Genomic DNA, 24,832 nt, shown 5'->3' with positions numbered 1-24,832 from the left:
GATAAAATCCACCCCATTGCAGAAGGCTTCCCTAGGACCTCCACACTGTGGAATCTCTAGGGTCACCCTGCATAAGGGAAGGGTCAAGAGCAGAGCAGGTATACAGGAGGATCTCAACACTTTGTACATCACCTTGGGTGGCAGGATGGTCATGTGGTAAAGACAATGAGATAGGACTCAGGATGTTGGGGTTCAAGTCTCTGCTCTGACACCAAACATTCTGGGTAACATTAACCAACACTATTGCATTAAGAGTTTTGTTTCAAAATATTTTCTGTGTCATTAGCTAACTGGTTTTGGATCCCTTATTTACCGTATATAAGTGTCAGTAAGAAATCTTTTTCTAAATAAACCAAATACTCATACCATTTTTAAAACTAGGGGGCTTTAAACATTTTTATTATTTTCTTCTATCAATTATTGCCATAATCAAATGTTATACCCAGATATCTACTATACCATGGAAGGCTTAAGTGTTTTTCAGTATCTAGCCAGACAAATTTGGGTATAAGATAATGTTAAAAATTGCTTGGACAAAGCAGAATTACATTTAATCCAGGTCTAGGGCACACACAAAGAGTTAATGAGCCTGACAACTGATGAGTACAAGCTAAGCGTAAGCATGCATTTAAACATGAGAAGTTTATGAGCAAAAATTGATCTTCCCTGGGAGTTTTAATAATTGACATCAGCTATTTATTTTTTTTCAAATTACACCCTAAGGACTAATAAATGTTTTATCACAACAGTGGAGACAGATACAAACCATTATTGTTTACATTGGACAGCTCAGAGGATTGATAATTGGATAAAACAGATTTCACCTGTGGGTCACAGGTTCAAATCCAGGCTGTGCTGTCAGTGATTGTAGGTCATTATGATCTGATTGCTATTTAGTGGCTTATGTGAAATCAATCAGTTGCTCAGAACAATTTCTAGAGCACAAATATCTACTTCCTATAAATCACCAAATAGGTCAATCGGTAGGGGGTCCTCTATATTAGTGCTTAAAATGAAAAACAACCACATTTTCTGTTTTAGGTGAGTCATTTAATTCTGAATTAGAGAGGTGATAAGTCAGCACTAGACTCAAACTAGAGCTATGTGAAATTAAATGTGTCAGAAGATTTCTAGGGAAATATTTGCCATATTGGTTAGTGCAATTTGCAGTCCATAAAATTTCACTTTGAGAAAAATATTGATGATATACTATGTACATGTTGGAAATGTGAACAACATGCATTTCTACTGGTATTATTATGTAAAGCCATTTTCACATGAAAATTGGCCCATCTTGCTTTAAAAAGTATGCAACAAAATGTTCAAAGAGAAGTGATGTTTGAGTAATTTTGCATTTCATTGCAAATATTTTGCACACCTCCCCCTCAAAGGAATCTAGCAGTGCTGCTCTACCATCACTCATGTTAGCAGCATTTACCAATATGAGGGTTCCCATTGCCAGAAGTCTCCAATCTATTACCATATTTCTCAAATATGACTAGCCATGCAAGAAAAAAGGCTGTTAATATTACATAAACTTTGCTCATATCCCAATCATCCTTTCAAAAAATTCTCAAGCTTCGGACAAATTTACACTTCATTAACAACCTACTGTGTTGCATTTTTAGGGCCCAGACTTACAAACATATTGCTTATGTCAGTGAGTGAGTCCACCACCTGAATGGCTTTTCCTCTATCCCATTAACACAGATGGTAAAGGTTCACAATATCTCCTCTCTACACTGTTTCCCTTGGCAGGGACCAGACTTGCTGAGTTTTTCCTTCTTAGAATTCTGAGTGAACTACGCCATATTTAACAATGCCTTATTTGGTTAGGTTTTGTTTGTGTACTATTGTCAGTTATACTGAAGCAATTTTTTGCAATGCTACCATTGCAAAAGAGAGTCCATGCAAACAATCTGGTGATAAAGTAAATATTTCTCCCTTTTGTTATTTGATCTTGATGTAGATGTAAGTCCTGCTGGTGGCTATTCCAGGTTTTCCTATAGCTGGAAACAACATGTTCTCTAGGAAGGATGGTCTTGTAGTTAAAGCACTAGACTTAGAAGATCTGGGTTTAATTTGTGGTCACAAAGATTTCCTGTGTGACCTTGGCCAAGTCACTTCAGTCACCTGCAACGGTTCCTCATCTGTAAAATTGGGATAGAAATACTTCCTTTCTCCCACCCTTTGTCAGTCTTGTCTACTGAGATTGAGAAGTCTTTGGAGCAGGAATTATCTTTTACTATGTGTTTGAAAAGTGCCTAGCACAATGGGGCTGTAATGCTGTATCTTATCTGGGGCTTGTAGGCGCAGTTATCAATATTCATACTATTAGGGAAAACAGCCCCAAGCATTTAATAATAATTTATAACATTTGGGGAGAAAATGTATTAGTTTGTTGAAGAAGTTTATTTTGAAGGGAATGTTAGGGGGTTATTTTGTTTTATTATTAAATACAAAATTTGTGTTGGAAAATTTTTATCTTGAAAAGAATACTTTGAGTGTATTAAAACTGCCCAGCCATATTTTACAGTTAATAGGCCTGGTCCATCATCTTACAGACAGAGGTGGAAACAAGGAATATCTCTGTTGAAAATCAAGAAAGCTACCCTGGCACAAATCTGGTGCAAGTTAGAGGAGAATCAACCCCAATATTCATACTGTCATAAGTCCAGATTTTTCAGTCCTCACAATGGCATGACTTCTATTTAAATCAATTTGGATTCTTCTTGTATGAAGACTGCTGCATTGGACACATATAAATTAGATTTGGAAAAGATATTAGATTACTTAGTCCACCAACCTACCATGGCAGGATTGTTTCCGAAGATGTATTTTCTATTGATTTATCTTGTTTGCTTTTAAATCTCTTACCATGAGGTTTAATAGCATCTGCTTGATACGATGTAAAAACATTAATAATAGAAGTGACTTGTTTTCATTTTTCAGTCTATTTTAACTCATCACAGATGGGACAGTCCCTTCAGTGATGACAAAGCCAGTATTTAACACTGGAACTTTATTTCAATGCAATATTTGGCAGTTAACAAGTTTGCTGCAAGCTCTAGAGACTGACTCTAGCAACCATCAATTTATTCTAATGATAATTCTGGAAAAATGATTGATGACGGCTATGGCTGGCCACACCGAACATTAAATCACCCCCTTGTGTCCGTGCATAATGTAGCTGGCATCCTCAGCTCCCATGCCTCCTGTTGGCCATCTGCCTCTAGCTGGGTCTTCTGTGGCTCAGCCCTCCAGCAAAATCACAAAGTTCAGACCACTTCCAGGGTAACAGAAAAGTCCAAATGAAAATCCAAATAAAATTAATAATTTTTCAGCCATGGTGGGCTACTGAAGTCTTCTGTTTCTACTATATCAGTTCTCCCTCCCACAGAAACCTACTGGGCTCCCTGGGGGGTTTCTCCCTGTCCTCTACAGTCTCTCTCTTTTCCAGGACCCTCCACAGGGATAAATTCTTCCTCAGCCTGCCTAACCCAAGCCCTTCCCAGGGAGTGGGGAGGGAAAACTTCCCTATCTCCTCTCTCCTGGGTCTTTGCTATGTGTGGAGCATGACTTGTTAGGGTTCTTTCCCTTGCCTTGCAGGTGATGGGGATTAAGCAACATCACAATAATCAATCTGTTGTATTGGCCAAGTTATACATAATACACAGTGTTGTAAAACAAATATTCCAATGGACATGTTGTAAAAAGAGTCTCCCTAGCTTGGTTGAGGCCCCTTGCCACACCCAGTTACCATCGCAGGCTTGGCCCAATCCCAAGCCCCAACCTCTTAGTCCTTGCAATGGGCCCCACCATTGTGGGCCTGCTTACTTTATTTAGGGGAACGGGAAAAGCAAGAGTTCAGAATCAGAGAACAAGCCCCTCCTGGGGTCAGCAAAAAGGTCAGTAGTACCACCTTACTACAGGGGTGCCTGGGTAGCAGCTTTACTGGAGTCATTACATCCAGACAGGCAGCCACATCAGTCTCTCCCTACTGGGCTTGCCACTAGGGTTCACTGGATCCTCACAGAACTGGGAGATCTCTGGCATGGGGGGATTCCTCCTACTGCTTCAGCAGCCACTCCCTTCTCATGGCTTCCCCCTTGTTGACTGCAGCTTCCTCCTTTTATAGCCCTGTTCCCTACCATGCATGAATGTCAGGGCCAGAGAAGCAGGGCTACCTTAGCGCACATAACCTCCCCATATCCTTCCCTCTCAGCATGGGGTTTATCCACCCCATCACAATGCTCAATTCTTTCCTTTGTGGTTAAGCTAAGTTGGCACCGAGACCGTGTGTTTAACTTTATTGTTCTTTTAAGATTTCAGTCTGGAGAGACAGGGTGCTCACTTCAGAATCATAAGAGAATGGGGCAAATCAAGCAGAAGGCCACAAGCAAAGTGTGCCATGCAAGGGAAAAAATGTAAATGTTTTCTGACACCACCGCCTTTATTTAAAAATGATGCAACTACTTTGATTTTTGGATGACTGAAAGGAAAAGACCAAAAAACAGTTGCGACATACTGTAAAGGAAGAAAACTATACACTGTACACTTACTGTTTTGATGTCTTCATTAATATACGTGTCATTCATTATAAACTCAGGGTAGCCCACTTTTGCCAAAACTGCTTTTGCCTTTGAAAGAAAAAAAAGTGGATGGTTTAAGCATTTCAAATGCATTTCTTCCCTCATTGAAAGGACCGCGCAGTACTATGCCTCCTAAATGACACCCAGATTTCACCTCAAACAGCTTGCTTAGATGCAACAAATCAGTTTTAGTTTATAACACTGAGGGCCACATTGAGCTGTCTATAGTTGCTCCACTGACTCCTGTAGAGTTACTACAGAATTACAAGTGTGCTTGAGCATGTAATCTGGTACTAAGAGTTGAACCCCACTAAGGATTGCAAGCAAAGTTAATCTAATGGTCACAACTTATATTTTTTTAGTGTTTTAACATCCTGTGACCTGTATAACTACCATAGAGCAGCTGAAGCAAGCCCAGTTATTCAGATGTATGCGGGACATGGATATGAATAGGTCAGAACCTCCGCTGGGATAAACACAGCATAGTTCCACTGACGTCAAATAGATCTCACCAGACAAGGATGTGGCTACGGTTTTCTGACGAAGAATGTGGTTTCTTCAGTTCATGCTGTTGAACTGTGTTTTGCTCATCTACCTGAGCCGTCTAATTAAAGTCTTTGCACTCCGCCTCTGTTTTAACAGACTCCATTTCTTAAAATACTTGTTCCCAATAATAGCCCAGAATCCTGTGTGTTCCTATGCTCAATACAAAGGCGATAGGAACATTAAAACAATGCAATTTACATTTTTACATTAACTTGATTTATTCTGTTTCACATTTGTGATAATTTGCCTTAGTGTTTATATACAGTACATCTTCTATATATATGTATACATACACACAAAACATATTTATGAATGCACACACAGACACATATATACACACACACATACATTCTCAGCCAGGGTAACTGTTATGCCTGCACTTACGTTTTACAAAATAATGATACAAATTGGAAACAATTACATAAACTAACTTCATAATACATTTGTGGATGGCACTAAACTTGTCCCACCCCAAGGACATCCATCCATAGTTACTATGGAAACAATTTATTTCCTAGAGCAAATGCAGAGAGAGAGAGAGAGTCTAAAAGATGAGGGGGAAACCAAACAAAATAAGACACATGCATGGAATAAGCTAAAAGGGATAGAGTGGGATGGTATAAAATGTATATTTCCATGTTGTTTAGGAAGACAGATGTCAATTTACCCTTTAGGACTATAGGACTTTTCCTTAAAATTTTCCTCTAGTAATGTGATCCTTTCAACACAAAAATCTGAAACCATGTGGAGGCTGAAAGAGGAGAATCCTAATGAACTACATGGCCCTTTCAAAATAAACCATCTTCAGCATATAGGCTCCATGCTGATCTGTGTGAGAGCACCCCTGCACCCATATGGAGCCCCTTGACTGCAGGGGTTGCCTAGATTTATTTATTTGTTTTACCATCCTCTGCAGCATGAGGCATGGGTCACTTGCAGGTTTAAACTAGTGTAAATGGTGAGTTCTCTGTAACTTTAAGTCTTTAAATCATGATTTGAGGACTTCAGTATCTCAGCTAGAGGTTAGGAGTCTATTACAGGATGGGAGTGGGTGAGGTTCTGTGGCCTGCAATGTGCAGGAGGTCAGACTAGATTATCATGATGGTCTCTTATGGCCTTAAAATGTATGAGTCTATGTGATGGGGAGAAGCAATGCTACAATGTTTTCCCCCAACATCCTTTTTTTAACTTCCCTCATTTTCAAGAAAACAGGATCTTTGTCTCTTGAGAGTTAATCTGTTCCTAGGGCTTATTTCCCAGTTGAAGTTATTGTCTTTTACTAGTGACATCACAATTAATTGTTGTAGAGATAATTAAGATGTCACAAACAGAAGATTACAACTTCAGGTTAGAAATTAACAGCAGGAACAGATGAACTCTTCAGCAAGAAGGATCCCATTGTCATACAAATATCCCCAGTGATAGAAAAACAATAGAAGACAAATGCTCTACGGGAAAGATGAAATGAGCCAAATTACTTCTAAAATAGAATGTTTTCTTAGTTTTTCATGAGGCACAGCAAGTACTGAAGATTTTTTTTTAAAATGCTTGAGAAAACAGGAAAGAACCAGAATTCAGCTGTAGATAGCATCTATTTTTTGCCCTGCTTTTGCTGTTTTGTCCAGTTGACTGAACTTTTGTGATGGATTGGAAAACTTTGGTACATTACTTTAGGGTTTTCAATGCTATTTGCTACTATATCTGTCTCAAGAAAGCAAGTAGGAAAACTCATCAGTTTTAATTTCCACTAAGTTGCCTGCTTAAATGAGTTAGGTTAGTCTCAAATGTCTTGCATGTATTCCAAAGTAATCATTTTAATCACTTAATTAAGCAGTCTTTGTGTTGCATCTGCATAATTGAGCCCTTAACATTTTTGATTAAACCAACAAAAGAAACAAAATAATTTATAATAGCTGATGAACAATTGCCCTTTTTAAAACAATTCAAAGAATCAATGTGGATTAACTGCTCCAATACTGCGTTGACTTTGAAAGCTGCAATCAGTACAAAAAGTGGATCAACATTGTTAAATATATTTAGGCAAATAACAAAAAGCACACTGAATGATAATATCCCTTAAAAACACTGGCATTTTTCAGACTGCCTTCCAGATCCTTAGCAGTTGTAAACCTCACAGAATTCTGAAACCATCTTAGGCCCAACAATCTCAGTGAGCAGGTCAATCAAGCATAGTTGTCATGATGAGAGTAGCAAAGGTGGACCCTGGCCTCAAACCAGAGGTGTTAATAGTCTGATCTTGACGAGCGCATACTGCTCTCCTCCCTGCCCCACTGAGAGATTTTGATTTCACCTTGAAGAGTCCATCTGCATAGACAGTAAAATCTTTCAGAACCATAAAACTTTTCTGACCTAGAACTCTGTCTGTTCAGCCAAGGAAGCTGAGGTATAGGAAGGCAGCCTGTACAACCCTGTTATTCTCATATTAAACCTATTCCATTACTCACACAAAAGGTGGACTCTCAAAGCCATCCATTTTGGACTGAGAAACACCCTACATTTAAGGGCAGATGGACAAGGTCAGCCACGCCACCTCCCCATGGCTGAGGCTGAACAAAATGCCCTTTTTTTTGTATGTGTTTCAATGGTGAGATGCCAGTTGTGCACCATTGACAGATATTTGGTTCATGTCTGTGATACTATCAAAATGGCCAATCAAGAGTGAGGCTTTGGACAATCTGCTTCCTAATAGAAAGTTTAACAACTGATTTAAATATCACTGACTGCCAATTGTTATTTACCATTTATTTCATATTGTGGTATATGTATTGTGTGTGCACGTGGGAGAGAGCGGGGGGGCAGGACAGAGAAAGTGAAAAAAATATCCTGGCTCCATTGATATCAGTGTAAGTTTTGCTATTGACTTCACCCATAATTTTTTCCCCATTTCTATTCATTCCAAGTGTATTGCAAACCAGATGGCTGTAATTGCAAAATGAAATTTTAAAAAAATTAACTTGCCTTGGCTTGCCAGCCTAAGTCAAATGTTTGTGTTTCAGAGCAACAGAACATCATTCTGTTCTATTCAGATTCTTCTACCATGCCTTGGTATCTGAGCATTACCAGTGACCCTCTCACTGATCATTTTAATTGCTGGGCCTGATTTTCATTTACACTAAGGTCCCTTTAAGCCACCCTGGCAATGTAAAGAGTCATTAAAGTGGAAGTAAGTTACAGTTACCTTAAATTACACCCATCTATGTATATTTTTACTAGAGTATATTCATAGCTTAAACAAACTCCAAAGAAAGACTATCATGATTGTCAATGTGCTACACTATATCTCATTTCTATCATGATATAAAAGTACTTGGCTTCAAGCACTAACATATCCCTGTACACTGAAATAATACTCTATCTACTGTAAAAATGTTTTTGAAATACCTGCAAAAATTAAAATTTATGAGTATGAAAAGGCTTTTTCATACCGACCTTAAGAAGATTATTTTTATTTTGGAAAGTCTGAAAATTAAAAATTAATACAATTATAGTTCACTGAAAAATTAGCATGAAATCTAGTTTGAAAGCTAGAATCGTTCATGGCAAAGTAATGTTCCATTTAATTACAAAGATTAATTCGGCCTTTATGTACATGTCTGGTCTTTTCATTTTTCATTGAATATATATGATTCGAGTGCCATCTGGCAGAATTGCTGCACATATATCGCTGGCATATATTTTAGTTTTAAACACAGAAAAGAGGAAGAAAATAGGGTGATGGAAATTTGTAAAATGTAGTGAGGTACAAATATGGGGCTTGAACCAACTCCCAGTCATATCAGTAGACAGGCTCCTACTGACTTCACTGGGAGTTGGATTGGGCCCATCACAGTGATGTATTTTCTTTCCTCAGCTGGTGCAATGTGAAACAATTTGTGAATAGCAAACTCTGCAATCAAAAGTGAAGTGGACACTCAAACACAAACCCTTTTATTGCTTGGTCTAAAGTGCTAAATGAAGTTATCAAGAGTGCTTGATCTGTGCAGAGCACACTACAGAACACAGCTAGTCATCAAACTGCTGTGCGTGTGGCTGTTTTTAAACATTGATTTTAACTGTTGGTCTTTTTATATTTGTAATGATTAAAAATGAATACAATTAACGTAACTATGAAACATAATTTATCAAGATTCCAGGGAACCGGAGCGTTGTTTAATAACTAATTTGCACACCACATCCAACTGGCCAACAGTAAGTCAAGCTATTATTTTCCTATTTCAGTAGTTGTTTTATGTGTTCTAACTTAATGTGGTTATTATTGCTTCCTTCTTGCTACATCCTGAGTTCAACAACAGAAAAATACCAGGTGACGTGACCAAACACAACTCAGCAACACAGCACAAATATCAAATATCTGGTGTATGTGTATACACCTCTACCTTGATATAACGCTGTCCTTGGGAGCAAAAAAATCTTACTGTGTTATAGGTGAAACCACGTTATATCGAACTTGCTTTGATCCACCGGAGTGTGCAGCCCCATCCAAATTCGTGTTATATCAGGTTGCATTATATTAGGGTAGAGATGTATATATCTCCTCCCTATATGTGCCATTCTATGCATCCAATGAAGTGGGCTGTAGCCCATGAAAGCTTATGCTCAGATAAATTTTTTAGTCTCTAAGGTGCCACCAGTACTCCTGTTCTTTTTGTGGACACAGACTAACATGGCTGCTACTCTGAAACCTGATGTATAATAGTCACAATGACCTGTTTTCAATCAACTCAGAGAGTAGAGAAAACTTTGTATTTGGTGTATTTGGCAAATGCCAGTCTGCTCATGGACATCCCAGGAGCAGGAAAAAAAGACAGAAGGGGGAATTTGCCAAATAAATTGTTCGTTGGCAATTATTCACTGAGTTCTAATACAATAGGGGTGATATTAACAGTATTATTTCACTTTTATTATATCGCCACTTCAAGAAGTTGAAACTTCAGTAGGACCTCACAGCATGAAGATGTCAGCACATCAGTCTGCATGACTGAGACACTCTTTTCTGTTATAAATCCCTGCCAATGCATTCTGGTCTTGTATGCTTTGAAGACAAAATCTTCATGGCTGGCTCAAGCAAAGCAGGTCCTTCCTCAAACCCGTGATTCACCTCTGGGGTTGCAAGGCCCAAGATTCAGGCAAAATCCTGACCCCATTAAAGTCAAAGGCAAAGTTCACATTGATTTCAATAGAATCAGCATTTCACCCTGTGTGTGTAACATTAACCTAACCTCCCACCCACTTCTGTTCCAAACTCCTATGACATGCAAGAGAGGACACCCATGCCCTTCCTGGCTTGTGAAAGAGTCATGAACAACTGGTACCACTCCTCACTGAAACAGTCAATATTTCACTCAGAGAAGGAATCTTCGCTTTCTCCTTCAAACACACAGTAGTCCAACAAACACTAAAGAAAACCACCCTGGACACTTGTGTCCTAGCCAACCACCAATGAGCAGTGATGGAAAATGGCACCTCCACCACTAGACCCCTCACTTGTGGAGTTCCACAAAAATCAATTCTCCCTTCAGTGCTTTACAACATCTACACGCAACCACTAGGTGAACCGGTCAAACAACATGAACTTAAGTTTGAGAAATATGCAGATGATGCACAGTTCTACCTATCCGTCACCATAAACAATCATACCGTTATTACAAAGGTGGCCTATTGGATGGGATCAGCTCTTGAATGAAGTTGAACCCAAGCAAGACTGAAATGATGCTGGTGGGCCAAGGAAAGTACTTTGAAAAGATTGCAGCCATGGTGTAGTCTCCGTCGGTTGCAGATACACACCCACAATTAGTGAATTCAGTCCATAATCTATGAGTACTCTTGAATTCCTTACTGATGCTGAGATCTCACATAGAAAGCATTACCTGAGGATGCTGCTATCATCTTCACCTAGCTAGGAACCTCTGTTCCTTCCTGGCAGAAGGAGACCTGGCCTCAGTTATTCAAGACTGCATCATCTCTCAGCTGGATAACAGGTTCCTAAGCCTTAGGAAACTCCAGCACATCTCTCTAGCAATACAGACTACCATGCACATATCAAATCTGTCATCAGCTCTCTACACTGGCTTCCCACAGAATTCTGAATCAAGGTCAAGGTCTCAGTCCTTATCTTGAAAGCACTCCATGACCTGGGTCCAGGATAGCTAAAAGACCATTTAAAGCTCCAGGACAAAGCCCATGGTCAACAATGCTACTCCTCTGGCACAATGGAACTATAAACAATAAGACCAAAGCTCATCTGTGCTAGAGACAGAACTGTCTCTGGGCATGGTCCAAGAGTGTAGAATGAACTCCCTCAAGAACTATGGACCACCCCTAACCTCAGCACCTTCCACAACAAGTGCAAGGTGCATTTCCTTAACCTTGCCTTCTCTTACATAAACACATAACAGGTAATTTTAAAAAAAAATACAGACAAAGGTACCCCACTGCACATGCTTCTCCCTCTGAGGAAAGGATGAGAGAACAAATAAAACTTGGCAGATGTGTAGTCATGTTGCTTCATGCACTACTGGAAAGTGCTCAAATACTATGATGATGAGCCCAGTACAACAACAACAACAACGTGAATAGAATAGAATGTTCAGTTCTATAGATGTCAGGCAGCACTGCACCAGAACTGTCATGTGAGTTTGTGAGCAATTAAACAGGAGGAGGAACCTAGGATATGTCCTAGCCACGGTAGCAATTAAGAAGAGAAATTCCAGTTCTTAGGGAGTTTACGCTATCATCACCACATAACTCTCAATCAGCAGCACTGCACACAGGGCCGTCCCTAGGGCAGTGCAGGGTCCAGGGCGGAAGTGACAGATCCGTCTCTTCCAGGACTCACCGTGCCAGCCATTCGCACCAGCCCGCTGGGCCCTCGAAAGCACAAGGCCTGGAGTGGGGAGGTGCAGGGAGCCTGCCTTAGCCCCGCTGTGCACCCCAAACCCCTCCTGCACTCCACACCCCAACCCCCTGCCCTGAGCCCCCTAATCTCCTGCCTTGAGCCTCCTGCCGCACCCAAACCCCCTGACCTGAGCCCCCTCCCACACTCAGTACCCCTCCTGCACCCTGCACCCCTTGCCCTGAGCCCCTTCCTGCACACCACACCCCCTCCTGGACCCCAACCCCCTGCCCCAGCCCTACGTTCATGGTCCTGCATACAATTTCCCCACCAAGATGTGGTCCTTGGGCCAAAAAGTTTGCCCACCCAAGCTAAACTGTAGTATATCAGAAGAGACATACTCCTGTGCATTTTACTCTATCTCCATTTCCCATTTTTACCTGCGCTTGTGATGCTACATCATGAGATTCAGTTATTTTATGTACAGACTTGTGTGGAGGAGGGGAGATGACAGATTGCAAGACTACACAGTATACATACTCACCACAGATCTGGACTGTCAAATGTGTATATTCATGGCACTCAGAAAATATTCCTGATAACCCTTCATCTATGATTACACAGTATATATGGTTCGATCTATGCTTACTATATCCCTTGCAATTTTGAACTAAAGCAATAGGTTGATTCCAATGAACCAACTGCATTTTGGTATTTCATGCTCCATATCAACTCTGACCTGAATCAAATCCAATAGTCCAAAGCTATCTATAAATGTATTAAGAGAGAACACAGTGAAACTAGTCATAAAGCCAGTGAAATGATCCAAGCCTTAAATCAGTTTATTCTTGGCCCAAATGCCAACTGACAGACATATTAAAAAGATTTAAAATACTGAATGGGAAGGAGCTCAAGTGTTTGTTTTGGAAACCAATGCAATAGATAAGCCATGCTCTATGAGAATTTAAATAAAGCCACATCCACAGAAAGAGAGTCTCCTTGCTGAAATAAAGCTTCAACCATTTAGACTAAATCCAGTGGCAGACTACAGTTTACCAATATGAAGTATTATTTTGGAAGTCAATAGTTGTTTTAGCTTTTCATTGGAGAGGTCTAAAAAGAGTCTTCAATCCCCAGTTAATGGTGAACAGTATAAAACCCAACACCAAGCAATAAAAGCAATAGAAACATACGGATCAGATATTAACAAACAACTTTGTCCTATTTCTAGTCCCACTGATGCCAATGGTAAAACTCCCATTTACTTTGATGGGAGCAAAATAATAATGCTGAATGCTTTGGAAAAATCTTACCCTATGCCTGTATGCAAAGTCCTTTGTTTTATAATGTAATTCTTATTAACCTCAGGGCTACAATAATTTTTCCATTTTCCAGCTACATAAATGTGATTGGACTAAACCTATAGTTGCAGCTGTTACTGTTTCTTTTTTGTGAATGTATTGCTATTTTAAAAGTGCCAGACTGATAGCCCTGTTTTATCCACAGGCATCTTGGCTTTTGCAAGATAAGTTCAGAGAAGGATGCATTAAGATCCCAGTGAATGATTAATGGTGCTCCTTTTAATCCAGGCAAAAAAAAAACCCTCCATGTCTAAATTCTTTGTGTGTGTGTGTGTGTGTGTTTATTTTAAAAAAAAGTGCATCCTAATTAACTTAAAATAAAATTTAAACATTGAGCAAATTACCACTCTATTTTTCACATTTTACAGTTCATAAGTGAGGACACCCCAATCCATGAATAAAATCAAATGACTGATTGAGGTGGGATTGAAACATATAGCAACAACTGCTATTGGGGGGCAGTAGGGAAGGGTGTAGAGCTCTGGGGAAATTCTGGAAGACATGTCTGACAGGCAAAATGCTGCAAGAACTCAGGGAATCCCATATGGAGCACAGATATCATGCTACTCTTGGAAAGGGTGCAATGTCTGCTTCTGGCCAGTGAGAGGTAGATGGGGACATGGCCCTTCCTCCTCTCTGCCCCCACTGAAGATGTAAGTAATTAGTTCCAGTAGCAGCACTAGGCCTGAGAAATCCTTGCATGGAAAGGCCCCAAGAACAGGCCAGCCCAAGGACATGGTGCTCCTCCCTATGCTGGAAATTCATGAGAGGAGAACCTCCTTAGGCCCTCACTTGCAAAGCCACTCTGTGGTCCAACACAATCTAGGACTCTGCACACAGTTTTCTAAAGTGCCTAAGTGACTTAGGAGCCTATGCCCCATTTTCAATGGGACTTGGGCTCTTAAGTCACTTAGGTACTTGAGAAAATTATGCCGTCTCTCAATATCCAGATGATGTTGTGCTTTCTCCAGAACCAAATGTTTCATTTTAACAAACAACCTTGTTATCCCTCCCTTTGAAGTCATGCTAGGTTTTCTTCCCAGGTGTGTTTCATTTCAGAACCCAAAACATTAACTGCACCTTCATCTGTTAGCGCATTGCTCTAATTATTCCATTAAACTCTTCTTAGAAACCTACTCTGTGCCTCACCCCCTGCCTGGAGAACCCCTGACCAATTGACCTCTACTGCAAATGGTTGCCATGCCACCCATTGCTGAAAACATGAACAACTCTGAGCAAAACCTTTTTGGGTGTTTTTTGTTTAAGCTCTGGCATGTCAGGAGATTTAACAAAGAGCACTGCATTGATTGACATGGTAAAAACCCTCAAGGGCTTAAGAAATTCAATGTGCTAAAGGAAAATTTAGGTTCTGAATAACATAGCATCATCTGTGCACAGATATAAAGGGAGCATAAGGGAGGGAGAGAGGGCAAGGAGGCTCTCTCCTGCTGCAGGGCCCGGTACTGTGGGATCTGTGGTCCCCAGGGTCTGTCTTGGTAGCTGTGAATTACCCGCTGTTAACAGTGACAGCCTTCCAACCCAAGCCTTCTGTTTGCATCAGTTGACATTTGTTTAAAATTTCCACTGTTAGCTTCACCTAGAAAAGGGATATTTTTTACTAACGAAATCTAAGAATTTTCTTTATATTTCTAGTTTCCTGAAAACCAGTGGGAGCCTATGACCTCATCAGTCTGCTTGGCCCTATGCTTTGTAGGGCCTAAAGTCCAGATCCAGCCAGGAAGTGCATGGACAGGGTGTGGCTTTAGCATTTCCCAGAAACTTAGCAGCCATCATGGACTTAAATTCAAGCAAAGACGACTGTATTTTACCCTTCCCTTTCCCTGATCTCCAAGAATAGATTCCATCCGTATGGTTGTAAATCGTTCACTCTGGAACTGAACAACCGTATCTCCAAAATACCTAGAAAATGCCTCACAGCCTGAACATTCAGCCATATTGAATGCTAACAATGCAACATACTCAGTCTGTCACCCACTTGAAACAGTTCTTACGATCAGAGCTTTGCAGTTGTTGTCTCACTCTGTGGAGAGGAACTCTGTCCACTTGAGCAGAGCCCCTTCTGTGCAGACTTGCAATGAGCACACCAATATTACTCCCCTCACCATCCCTACCCCTCCCTTCTATCCTATATTGAGACAAGAAAACAGACACGCACAGACACACAATGCAGGCAAGAAGGCACAGAACAAACAAACAGAAGAGACATTCTGTTTTCTACCTAGGAAAGGGTCTCTCCTTCTAGTAGATATCACTTGTGAAAAATCCCATTCTTGAGCTTAGATTACTTCTAAATTTTAAAAAACTTACTTTTCAAAGTTATCAAGGAAGAAGCAGACAGTCACCACTTATTTAAAAAACATAGGCACATCAGTGTTTGCCTAATAAATGTGAGCAGCTGACAAAGCATCTTTTCCACTGAGAACTACATGCTTCTTGGTGAATAGCCAATAAGGAAGCAGCCTCCTCCTGCATCTGATGATCCTCGTTAAAAAAAATACCTCTGTAAACTCTACCACCACCAGAGTCTGGAGCATTTCAATGGGACATTTAACATTTCTCTTCATTATTTTGTTTCAGACATCATTGGCTAATGAAATGCTTAAGCAATTTAATCTCTGCTGATGTTATAACAAAGTTTTCCCAAACTACATCACCAATTCTGCTGTCTAGTACTCAGGGTATTAAAAATATGCATTAGCACATAGAGATGCACCAGTGCAGTTACTCCTGGTTTCACCAGCGTAAGAGAGAGGATTATGGCCACACAAGCCAGCTAGCCTGCCAGGACTATCTGTACACAAAGTGCAATCAAAAGCACATGTAGATTATAGAATCTGGCCCTATACTGTCCTTTACATCTGCTCTCAAGTTAAGCAAAGCACATCATGAAATATCAAAACAGCTGGCCAAACGAAGGTGAAGATTTTTGAAGACAAACAGTAGCTAGGCACCTGCCTCACACTGGAAGTCTGTCATTAGTGGCTTTGAAAAAACTTGTCTGAAACACGTATTTTTAAACAAATGGAACATGAGTGATCGGTTTCCACCAGCTGATTAAGCTACGTCCTAAACTTGTTTTGCTGCCACTGGGTTTGGAACCTGGCTTTTAAAACATGGCTGTTTGGGCAATGAAGACGGTGCCCAAAGGAACCTCCTCGACGAACCCATATTGAAGAATCTATCCTGTTATGGTAAGAGGTGCTCGTGGTTGGCACATTAGGGGTGATTGATATATAAGCACCCAGGATTAAACTCTCCAAAAAAAAATTAAAGATGCCATGTAGTAACTGCACCCACAGAGTCAGTAAGGGACCTGGGTATCATCCTTTCTCACGGGACCTTTCTCAGCTCCTTTCTCAGAGCTGATGGGCAAAAGGAGGGTCCGTGACCAGGTCACCTTTTCCAGTCCGTGCAGTCTGAGGCAACACTTGAATTAGGGGTTTCCCAGGGTAAGGTTCAGGGGCTAAGGGAGGAAAAGAAACAGTACCTTGTTAAGCAGTTGGATTTGTCCGACTTTGAAAGAGTCCTGGAGAAAGACCCAGGCCCAAGGAAGCTGCTCCTTGGAGCTGGGAAGGCAGCAGGGGTGGCTCTAGACATTTTGCCACCCCAAGCACGGCGGCACACTGCGGGGGGCGCTCTGCTGGTTGCCGGTCCCGCGGCTTCGGTGGACCTCCCGCAGGCATGCCTGCGGAGGGTCCGCTAGTCTGCGAGAGGTTCACCGGAGCCACGGGACCAGCAGACCCTCTGCAGGCATGCCACCGAAGGATGCCTGCCTGCCTGCCGCCTTCCCAGCGACCGGCAGAGCACCCCCCGTGGCATGCCGCCCCAAGCACACGCTTGGCGTGCTGGGGCCTGGAGCCGCCCCTGGAAGGCAGAGGCCTTACTTGGGGTTTCTGCCTGTATGTAGCCTGTTACAACCTCTGCTCAAAGGAACAGGACACATATTCATTTTGTAAATACACAAATTACAGTAAGAATGTACTTTATTCTGCCTCACTGATTCCAGCTCCTAACAGGAAAATGGCCTACAAGGCCTCAGAGGGAGGGCTCTGAGTTACTTCAGTGAATTTTCTCCAGGAGTCTGGCTGATGGGTATCACTGACATGATCAGGGTCTAATTGATCACCATTTTGGGGGTCAGTAAGGAATTTTCACCAAGGTCAGATTGGCAGAGACCCTGAGGGGATTTCGCCTTCCTCAGCAGCATGGGGCACAGGTCACCGGCAGGTTTAAACTATGTAAATAGTGGGTTCTCTGTAACTTGAAGTCTTTAAATCATGATTTGAGGACCTCAGGAACTCAGCCAGAGTTTATCAGTCTATTACAGGAGTGGGTGGGTGAGATTCTGGGCCAGCGATGTGAAGGAGGTCAGACTAGATGATCACAATGGTCTGTTCTCACCTTAAAGTCTGTGAGTCTATGAGAATCCATTACTGCTCAGCAAAGGGGCAATAATCCTTTTTAAAATGTACCTTTATAAAAGGGTTTTGTTTTTGCTGGAGAAACAGCAACGTTTTCAGAAATGAGAGCAACTTTCTTGCACATCAGAAGAATTAATGTTAAGATGGTGTGTATCACTGCTTTTACACAGCATTTCCACTCCAAAAGCTCCAGATTCATGCCCAGTTTTACTTGTGGGTATGTCCCTCCATCTTTTTCTCTGTCTCTCTTCCTCTGTTTCAAGCCTGAGATTTGTCATAAGTGTTTTGATATCATGCACCCATTCTGGCCTTATGGAGTTGTGCTTGGGTCTGAAAAATGACAGCGAGAGATCAGGGTTAAATGCAATTTCCTTTCCCTTCACCCATTTTCCACTATCCGTCTGCATGGTGCTCAGGTTATTAATGGAACTGACATCACTGTACAACTGACTGAGCAGTAGCAGCAGCCAGATAACAAGGGAGAAGCTGACAGCAGCAGATCTAGCCTCACAGATAAGATATAAGCAAACATGCCATGGCTATTAGCTTCAGCTCAGGCCAAAGATGAACATTTCATATGGTTATTGAGTAGAAAACCCCAATCTTCCTGAGGAGATTAATTGAGTTTGGGTTTTGAAAGATATTATTCTCTGGGGCCAAAATAAAAGTTTATTGGAGGAAGAAGTGTTGGACTTGTAACTATGTATTGTCGATCCAACCGCAAGTGAGGATTTCTTTTTAATCCAGGAAAAAAGCATAGAATATTTTCACACTGAAAGGAAAGTCTCTGCCACTCATTTTATCTGCCAGTTGAAATGTTATCCTTAACACTGTCATTTTCCAGATGAACGCAGAAGGGTGTTAACTTCAGCGTCCTGGCAAAATTCCAGTCTGGGTTACTACAGTGACCTTTCCAGATTCCCTTCCTCATTCCCAATGAATACAGTACTTTTCATTTCCTTCCTTCAACCTGTCATGTAGTGCTCTTCTCTGCACACATTCATGAGCATAGTAGGAAAAGGATTAACCACTTTGTAAACACAAGTCTGAGTTGAATGGTGGTATGTTTATTGTCCTCTAAACCTGTAGGACAGTTCAGAAACACAGTTAAAACATGGTTCAGCCCCACTACACATTCCAGATCATATTTTAACTGTACCAGTAGACTAACCTTTTGCAGCCAGGTCTCCCTATGGTGTAGTTGTTACAATATAGATTGGCATCTTAATATTTAATGTCTACATCAGAGCACTGCCACAACAGAAGTACTAAAATATTCCACTGCAGCAAAATCATCACTGAGGCTGAGGCTGCACTAAAGACAGGGTAGATAGGTTTGTGATTAAAAGCACAAATCTGGAAGGGACAAAGGTTTCTAAAGGCACAAATAGGAGTTCGGCACCTAACTCCTCGTGAGTTCCATCTCTGCCTTTGAACATTTCCCCCTCGGTTCCTAGGTCTTTCTGAAGTAAGGTGTCACTGAACAAGAGTATACCTGGCAGGGTCCATTTGTTTTGACAATTTCGGGGGAGGGAGAGGTCAAAAAATTTGTCAAAGCCACCCTTTTTCCCATATCAGAGGGGTAGCCATGTTAGTCTGGATCTGTAAAAGCAGCAAAGAGTCTTGTGGCACCTTATAGACTAACAGACATTTTGGAGCATGAGCTTTTGTGGGTGAATACCCACTTCATCGGATGCATAAACAGTTTCCCATAAACAGTTCTGGTTTTGATAAATGGACATTTTTTGACAAAAGAAACATTTTGGTGAAAACTTTGTGACCAGCTCTACTTTAAACATAGTTTCAGAACAGTTTTGGCTCCTGTCACTGACCAGGAATACCATATTTAAAGCATTTAAAATTGGTTCAGCTAAAATGGTTACGACTCTTATTCAGTAAGGTGCCTAAGTAGTCCAATTGACTTCAAGGGGGTTGACTTCAATGAGAATACACAACTGCTTAAGGCACATGCTTAAGTGCCTTTTTGAATTGGGGCCTTTGTTCCTATTATAAATAGTCCTAAATTACTCCAGACATTGGTTTGTAAAGGCCATTGACCTGATCTGCACCACAGAGATCAATGGAAATTTTGCCTCAGTTTATATTGCTTGATTCTGTTCCCAGTGAAGTCAATCAGACTTGTGCCATTGACTCCACTGGGAAAAGAATCAAGCAATGTAAGCTGAGACTAAACTAAGAAACATAACAGAGAATTATGTGTATGTTTTTCTATGGCTCTGCCCTATCAGTCTTCAGACTGGGAGAGATGGGATTGGAAACAAATACACCTCTACCCCAATATAACACGGCCCGATACAACACAAATTCGGATATAACGCGGTAAAGCAGCACCCTGGGGGGAGCAGGACTGCACGCTCCGGTGGCTCAAAGCAAGTTCGATATAACGCGGTTTCACCTATAAAGTGGTAAGATTTTTTGGCTCCTGAGGACAGCATTATATCGGGGTAGAGGTGTATTGTAAATAGGACTTCCTTAGAGAAAAGTAAAGCCAGGCAGCAGTCAAATTCAGTAGGCAACAACATTACTTCAGATTGACCTTGGGATTTGTGCTCTGTAACCTAGAAAGGTTAATTATGTTACAGAAAGATCTTATTACAGAAGCACAAGATATTTTGGCTTGTCATTTGTAGTTAAAAATTTTTAAAAAGTGCTTCATCTAAATAAATAAAATAACTTCATAAGAAGCAGTAAATTTTCAAACTTTTGGAAAATAACTGTCTATAGATCTTGAATCTTGCTCTCAAGCCCCCCCCATTAAACTCAAGTACAAGGGGCATTTTAAGGGAGGAAAACAAAGGGATGAGCAAAAAAAATAAATTATCTTGCTTGTGCCCACAATTATAGTTTACTTCTCACAATTATCATCTGCCAGTGAATTATCATTTCTAAAGAAGCAGCAATAAATTATGATTTTAAAAATTAGGATCATCATTAGGACACGATTACAAGAGTCATGTTTATGTAGTTTCAATTTTGGGTCTCTTTTTTCTCAGCAGGTCCATCTTAGGAAATGCAGCTGTCGGTATCATTAAGCTGATATAGCAGTCTGCTATCAACACTTTCATTGTCAGGAAAAGAAAAGGCCCTTTTTGCACATTTGTCAGCTTTCCCAATAGGCTGCAAGGTGACTCAGACCTGGGCCAGCACAAGAGCTATTGAAGAGGTATCTCTCCGCATGACTGACATAATGCATACAGCACATGCCAAAGACACCCATTGAGCTGCACTCATCTGAATAATTTAGCTATACTTAAAAATGAAAGCAAAATCTAATGACCCTCACAAAACAGGGAGTTTAAAAAGTGAGAGCAGGAAGCAAAATGAGTTTTAAAAAGAGAAAAATCAGAGGCCTCCATCTAAGACTTAAAGGATTGACAGGAACAGTTTAAACAAATCCTTGATTATAGCCAAATAGAGTATAATAAATTAAGACTAACAAAAGAAAAAGGAAACAGAATATGAAAGCTTGGTGCCAGATACTAGACTCTGATTTAACTATGTTTTTTAGAAATACCATGAGCTCCATCCAGAGAATTAGGTGAGAATTGCATGTTAAAAAACCCAACACCCAAGCCTGTTAGGATCTGTTTCTTTGGGTGTTTTGTTTTTGGTTGGGGAGGGGGAGGCATGGGGGGTAGGCTGCTTTCAGTAGAACTGGTTTCAATTCATACTTACAGCACAGGGGTTTGAAATGATTAGAAGACATGATTTTTATTATGTGGTCTTATTCCCGAGGGAAAGAAACACTTAAATTCCAGAGAACTCCAGGAGCAAAAGGTGAGATTCCTTGAGATACAGAGCACAAGGATGCAGAAGAAGTGCTCAAAAGGCCACATAAGCTTATACTTGCTAAAAAGGCCAATTTTCAAAACTTAGACTGAGCTGGCTTCTCTCCCAAAGCCAAACTATGGCACTGGTTCTACCATAGGGATCCGCTTCAAAGCCTGCCTAAATCAATGGGAGTCTTTCCATTGACTTCAGTGAGGTTTGGGTCAGGCTTATAGAAGGTTATTGTTCAGCTGACCCCTGGCACTATCTGCAGTAAATATGTGGAAGCTAGTGTTGAGGCTAGCCCTATCACAAACAGAATCTGCAGTATCCTCTTTGAGGTGATGCGTAAGCCTATCAAGCCATTTGCAATATAGTGGAATCACCTAAACGTAAAGATATATGAGCCCATCAAGATCATGTTAGAAGGAGAGAATTTTTTCCAGAACATTTTCAGTGCAGAAAACCAAAACATACAAACAAAAGGTCTTTTACCTGTTGCACAATAAAGGAATAAGCCTGTTACAGCCTAACGGTCCATGGACTAAATAGGGACTAAATACCAGGGAAACTGACCTAATGCAATAGAACTGGTAAACAGGAAAATAACAACAACAATTAACTCCTTTCATTCCAATGTGGTTTGCAAACTCAAAAAACAGCTGAACAAACTATATCTAGACAAAACAGGCTATATGAAATGCAGCCATTGCTGGGTAAAATGCAGGTGGGGTTTAACTGCACACAGTAACTCTACACTACATGTCATTATGAGATAGTATGGCCAAGTGGATAGAGCAATGGATTTGAACTCAGGAGAGTTTCCCTGAGTTCAGATTGTAATCACCCATAGTTGGGTTTGTCCTCAGTTAACAATCTTATTCTCATAAAAATGCCATGAGATACTTAATTACCACAATCAGCCAGAGCAGTTATTTTACATGTCACTTGGCACAATGCAAGCATAACAGGGTGACATTCTGTGTATCAAACCAGTAAATAAATACTGGTAAATCCACCAATTTATTTGTTTTATATGTTATTGTATTAAAGTAAAAAGAGAAAAAAATGGAAGGGGGAAGATGTGTAAAGCTGATCATATATTGGTGCAAGCAATATACTTATTAAAGGTCTAGGGGTCTGACACATGGTAAGTCTCCCATTTATCAAGTAAATTATTTGATCAAGGGGTTTTATTTATTCATTTAACATGTGCCCATTCAAAGCTCTTGGCACAGTTATAAAATATATCAATAGAAATACTACAATAAATAAAGTGGTTCAGGACTGTTTAGAAAAGCTGGATGAGCACAAGTCCATGGGGCCGGATGCACTGCATCTGAGGGTGCTAAAGGACTTGGTGGATGTGACTGCAGAGCCATTGGTCATTGTCTTTGAAAACTCATGGCGATCGGGGGAGGTCCCGGGTGACTGGAGAAAGGCTAATGTAGTGCCCGTCTTTAAAAAGGGGAAGGAGGAGGATTCAGGGAACTACAAGCCAGTCAGCCTCACCTTAGTCCCTGGAAAAATCATGGAGCAGCTCCTCAAGGAATCAATTTTGAAGCACTTCAAGGAGCGAAAACTGATCAGGAACAGTCAGCAAGGGCAAGTCATGCCTGACTAACCTAATTGCCTTCTATGATGAGATAACTGGCTCTATGGATGAGGGGAAAGCAGTGGACATGATATTCCTTGACTTTAGCAAAGCTTTTGATATGGTCTCCTATAGTATTCTTGACAGCAAGTTAAAGAAGTATGGGCTGGATGAATGGACTATAAGGTGGATAGAAAGCTGGCTAGATCGTTGGGCTCAACAAGTAGTGATCAATGGCTCCATGTCTAGTTGGCAGCCGGTTTCAAGTGGAGTGCCCCAAGGGTCAGTCCTGGGGCCGGTTTTGTTCAATATCTTCATTAATGATCTGGAGGATGGCGTGGACTGCACTCTCAGCAAGTTTGCCGATTACACTAAACTGGGAGGAGTGGTAGATACGCTGGAGGGTAGAGATAGGATACAGAGGGACCTAGGCAAATTAGAAGATTGGACCAAAAGAAATCTCATGAGGTTCAACAAGGACAAGTGCAGAGTCCTGCACTTAGGACAGAAGAATCCCATGCACTGCTACAGACTAGGGACCAAGTAGCTAGGCAGCAGTTCTGCAGAAAAGGACCTAGGGGTTACAGTGGACGAGGAAGCAGGATATGAGTCAACAGTGTACCCTTGTTGCCAAGAAAGCTAATGGCATTTTGGGCTGTATAAGTAGGAGCATTGCCAGCAGATCGAGGGACATGATCATTCCCCTCTATTCAGCATTGGTGAGGCCTCATCTGAGTACTGTGTCCAGTTTGGGGCCCCACATTTACAAGAAGGATATGGAAAAATTGGAAAGAATCCAGCGGAGGGCAACAGAAAAGATTAGGGGGCTGGAACACATGACTTATGAGGAGAGGCTAAGGGAACTGGGATTTATTTAGTCTGCAGAAGAGAAGAATGAGGGGGGATTTGATAGCTGCTTTCAACTACTAGAAAGGGGTTTCCAAAGAGGATGGATCTAGGCTGTTCTCAGTGGTAGCAGATGACAGAACAAGGAGTAATGGTATCAAGTTGCAGTGGTGGAGGTTTAGGTTGGATATTAGGAAAAACTTTTTCATTAGGAGGGTGGTGAAGCACTGGAATGGGTTACCTAGGGAGGTGGTGGAATCTCCTTTCTTAGAGGTTTTTTAAGGTCAGGCTTGACAAAGCCCTGGCTGGGATGATTTAGTTGGGGATTGGTCCTGCTTTGAGCAGGGGGTTGGACAAGATGACCTCCTGAGGTCCCTTCCAACCCTGATATTCTATAATTCTATGAATAAACAAATATCCACCCAGATCTCTCCAAAACTAAGACATCCTCATCATACTATTCTTTATTGGCAGGGTTGGTGTCTATTTGTAAACTTCAGTGTAAACCTATAATCTGAAGCCTTAAATAATCCTAGAAAATTACCTTGCTTCCTGGATGTCTTTTTGAGAAAGATGCCAATCTCTCCTGAGAAGGATGCTCCCTGATTTATTCTGCCAATATTGCCCAAAGTACTCAAACAAAGCTGACATTTTGTGCATTGGTTTTAAATATATCATATTATTGTTTGGTGTGATTTTTTAATTTTTTTAAAAGAACAGTCATAATGAAATAAGCTTTGGGGGTTGTTTAAAACACTTCTGGATTAAGAGGATTTAAGATAGATGGGGCTTTTTAAAAGCATCATTTT

The 24,832-nt window shown here is 40.9% G+C and overlaps 1 protein-coding gene across 3 annotated transcripts in view; it reads right to left on the bottom strand.

The window, feature by feature from the left end:
- Positions 1-24,832, bottom strand: part of PHEX (phosphate regulating endopeptidase homolog X-linked) — a 133,641-nt gene that overhangs the window by 42,903 nt on the left and 65,906 nt on the right. For all 3 annotated transcript variants that reach the window (XM_039520930.1, XM_039520931.1, XM_039520932.1), the window contains one exon: positions 4,563-4,640. In XM_039520930.1, coding sequence (XP_039376864.1) covers positions 4,563-4,640 — 78 coding nt within the window. The remainder of the gene's footprint in view (positions 1-4,562; positions 4,641-24,832) is intronic.

Source organism: Mauremys reevesii, linkage group 1 (genome assembly GCF_016161935.1).
Source record: "Mauremys reevesii isolate NIE-2019 linkage group 1, ASM1616193v1, whole genome shotgun sequence".
NCBI lineage: Eukaryota > Metazoa > Chordata > Testudines > Geoemydidae > Mauremys > Mauremys reevesii.
The sequence above is the reverse complement of the archived record's forward strand: the minus strand, read 5'-3'. Positions and strand labels throughout refer to the sequence as shown.